Source organism: Monoraphidium neglectum (assembly GCF_000611645.1).
Source record: "Monoraphidium neglectum strain SAG 48.87 unplaced genomic scaffold scaffold02724, whole genome shotgun sequence".
Classification (NCBI taxonomy): Eukaryota; Viridiplantae; Chlorophyta; class Chlorophyceae; order Sphaeropleales; family Selenastraceae; genus Monoraphidium; species Monoraphidium neglectum.
Genome location: NW_014010904.1, coordinates 109 through 4,083, shown reverse-complemented (window position 1 = coordinate 4,083; position 3,975 = coordinate 109). Strand labels below are relative to the sequence as shown.

General features: G+C 58.8%; 1 protein-coding gene across 1 annotated transcript; it reads right to left on the bottom strand.

The window, feature by feature from the left end:
- Window positions 1-3,324: 3,324 nt before the first annotated feature.
- MNEG_11399 (hypothetical protein) lies at window positions 3,325-3,672 on the bottom strand (the record flags this gene model as incomplete). The annotated part of the gene is made up of 1 exon (XM_014040128.1): window positions 3,325-3,672. A coding segment is annotated over one exon (348 nt), but the record flags the coding sequence as incomplete, so codon positions are not given.
- Window positions 3,673-3,975: the final 303 nt, after the last annotated feature.

Genomic DNA, 3,975 nt, shown 5'->3' with positions numbered 1-3,975 from the left:
CAAATTGTTTCAGCCTCTGTTTGACAAAACCTCTACATGAATTCCTGACGCTCAGCGCGTTTGCATGCTGCAGAGCCTTTTTCACATGCTGCGCCCATGAGAGGCTCCTGGGAGTATGGGTTGAGGTGCATGGCACAACCCCTGTTCATAGGCTGTGGGTTGAGGTGATGAGAATGCCCGGAACATAGCGCTCACTCTCATGGCACACGTGTTTATGTGAGTTGAGCGGGGCTTCCCAACAATTTTCATGGCCAGCTACTGCGTTCAAGTTTGTCTTTTATCCTCTGTATGAGATACATGTGGCTGCAGCCCCGCCGCTCCTCGAAGCCGTGTCCAGAGCCCTTGCCTATTGCGGTGCGTGAGGCGCCAAGCACCGTTGTGCTCCCAGGCAACCCGCGCCTGGATTTGAGTCTGGCTCCTCGATTCGCAGCCTGCAGGCCGCAAAGAGTCTTGGCTTCCCAGCGCCTTGTGCACGGCACATCAATGGCTTGCTGTCTGTCGCGCCTCAGCAGCCAGCGCTTCACAGCGCTAGCTGATGAGGGCTTGGCGCACGCGCAGCCGTTGCGCCTCAGAGTCATAACCGATCTCACAATAATTTGGCTTGCTTGTTCTGTTTCATAAGGTATTCATCCAACCATCTCGGGCTTTGATGAAAGCCTCACTGACAACGTGAAGGTTTGGCAGTTGCGTGCAGGGAGTGTCAACTCGACGTGCAGTGTTGGGTGCGGTATCAACGTTCCACACACCAATGGCACCAAGAACTTTGCTCGGTGTGCAAAACCTCTTGCAATCCTCACGGCGGTATGGTCCACACACCACGCTACGCACACTACACCTGCTACGGAGCCGCCAGCGTGCTGGCCCCTCGGCTTTGCGCCTGCCAGTCTGCCTCCTGCTGCAGCACGCGCATTCCCGGGCAGGTGTTGCCTCGTCCCAGGTGCTGCTGGTACTCGCGCCCGGCTGGACGAGTTTTGTTTTCATTCCTGTTTTCACAGCAGGATTGTTTGCTGCCGCCCTCTGACTCTTATGACTCGCTTGTCCCATGTGGTGACGCCGCCAGGTGATCTCCCAGCTCGGACGCACACTGGTGCGCTGACACACAGTGTCTCCCTGGTCCAAACTTTACATAATTGCACTCCACTCATATGATCAGCTGGGGCTGGTGCCGCTACGCTCTGCTCCTGCAAGCAGGCAGGGCCACCTGGGCCAGAGCGCGCAGGTTGCTGGGGATTTCACCCTGCGCTTTACATTGTCGCTTGGCGCCTCGCACTGGCAGGCCAACCTGCGCGTTGGTAGGTGATACCCATCCTTATGGCGAGGGTTCCCTGCCCGCGCAAGGCATGCAGCTCACAACCATCGAGCCCGGCACTTGGAGTTGTCGGGGGCGCAATTCGCAGCTGTGGGCTGCACACGCTGCGGCGAACCCCCTCACACACATCCCGTAGACGCGGGCACTCGAGCAACGAGCGCACGCATGCGTCAATTGTGACGGCCCACTGACACGCACAAGATAAAACTGCCAAACACTTGCGTCAAAGCACCTACCCGTGTTGCACGGTGGGCAGCACGCAATGTTCAAACCCCTTATTGTGGACACCTCACAAGTCCATTACCGGAAGCCAGCCGGTGGACTTGACCTGGCACAACGCATGCATGTCAATCGCCGATGGCGGCACTGGACACACGCTTGCGTCCTTTCAACTCAACCTCCTCCATCCGTTCTCTGTTCATCACAACCATGCCATCCGTTGTTTTGCTCTGATGGTGCAGATAGAGCACCTTTGAACGGTAGCAGTTGCCTCCGCTCGCAGTGCGCTTTGAGTATACAGCTCTGGTTTGCAAACCAGAGCTATACGTAAACACACAGCGCACTGTGTGCGCCGTTGGTAATCGACTTTGCCAGTGCTTCATTCTCATGCAGTTTCAAGCCAGCTTCTGCTTGATTGCTTGCAACAACGGCGCAGCTTTGTCATACCCACACACGCCTGACAAAACCAGCCATCAACTGCAGGCTGTACGTGGCGGACTTGGAAGGTCAAAATGAGAAGAGGGAGCAGCAGCTGCGCTCAAGGTGCTTTGATTGTGTGGGCCCCCGACAGCATTAATGGAATGCAGGACCATGCGCATTGTCACCACTGTGCCGTATGCCTTTGCCACCTGCACATCCTATCAGACAGCCAGCTATAGTATCAAGCAGCTGTACTCAGCTGCTTGATGCCGCACTCGGCAAATGTTAGCAGCACAGGTGACCCTGCGCGACGGCAGGGTTGGCCAGCAATCATCTCCAGCAACGCTGGTCAGCAACGCCGTCTTTTGCGTAGGCCGGTCCCCTGCAATTTGATACAGTCCTGGTGAACAAACGCAGGACCCAAAGTAAGTAACGCCGCCTCTCAGCATGTCTGGGAAGCATGGCGAGAACATGAAGCAGCGAACACCCCAGTCTTTTACGCACAGCTGATAGATACTGGCCTTGCGGGCGCACGCGGCTCCACAAGTCCAGCATCATTTTTTTGGCTGTTTGGCTTTTGTGTGAGAGGTGCTGTTCACACAGTTCCAAACCTGAGGTCGCTGCCACGTACGCTGCTATAGATTCTAAGGTCTCAAACAAATTGCTGCCAGACAAACTTGAACTGCTGCACATTGTCGCTTTGACCATTCTGCATAGCATCAACCAGGCTTGAAGAGCTGTTGAGCACGGCCCCGGAGAATTGGGCCACAAGCGCAGACGCGCACCGTCAGGAGTGACAAAGGGGTGAGTCATGAGCATGCGATTTCGTTCATGGTGGTGTTACAGGCGGCCGGCAGGTTGACACGCAAGCAATAAGCATTGCAGTGGCACGACGATGATACACTTGATAATCCTCGCAGCCAGGGGATCTGATCAGGAGCGATTGTGCCTAAACCCCAAGGTCGTAGGAGGGCGCAAAGCTGGGTTAGTTGCTGGTCAACACTCGTCATTGTATGCATGTGGCACGTTTTGCTGCGCATGCAGCCTTGCGTTCTCGCACGGTCCAAAGCGATGGCGACGGCGGGTCGCCCCAGGGCACAACAAAAGCAACAACAACAATGGAACCATGTCCCCAAGGGGTGCAGCGGGTAGAGGTGTGGGGCGGCGTCGCTGCAGGCGGGGATATGACCGGCTGGGACGCGACACACGGACCAGCCCCCAGAGTTGCACCAACGTGTGTGCACCGCTATGCGCAGCGAACAGACGCCGCCGCCGCCGCCGCCGCCGCGCACGGCTGCACAGGAAAGACAGCAAACATCTAAGCGGTGGATTGCAAGCGGCCCGCCCCGCAAGCGGACAGACCCAGCGCACCCCCTTTAGTGGTGGCGCCGCCTTTCCAAAGCACCCTCCCTGCTGCAGCCGCTGCGTTTGCGATCGCCTTCAACTCGGGCAACCGCGCCGCAGCCGCCACCGCCGCCGCCGCGGTCGTCACTCGCTGGGCGCTTGTGGCCCCGCGCGACCCGCACATCCACGGCCCCCGCCGGTGCACCGGCCTTCAGCTTGAGGCTGCCGTGGGCGTTTTTGTACTCCGCAAGAAGCTGCGCGGCACCTGCCAGGTGCTCCTCCGGCTCCCAGCCGTCCGGCCACCTCACTAGCCACCCGCGGCGGCCCCCGGAAGCTGGGGCAGGGCCAAGGACCCTGGCGCCGCTGCCACGCGGGGGCTTCTGTGGGTAGAGGAAAAGCATGAATGTTTATTAGCGGATGCGCGGGCGTGGATTGGGAAGAGGGGAAGGGGCGAGGCGAAAGGGAGGCGCATGGCGGTGACGGCCCCGCGCGCGGCATGCGCGCGTGGCGATTCGTGCGGCACGGCTTCGTGCACGTGCAGGCCGCCTTGCTCGGCGGATAGTTGGGCTTGCCAGGGTTTCAGGGCCTCAGGGTTATGTGGTAGCACGCACTGATCCGGCATGAACATTGGACCGCTTCGACACGTGCAACTCAGGGGGGCGCCTCGCAGCTGAACATTAGAT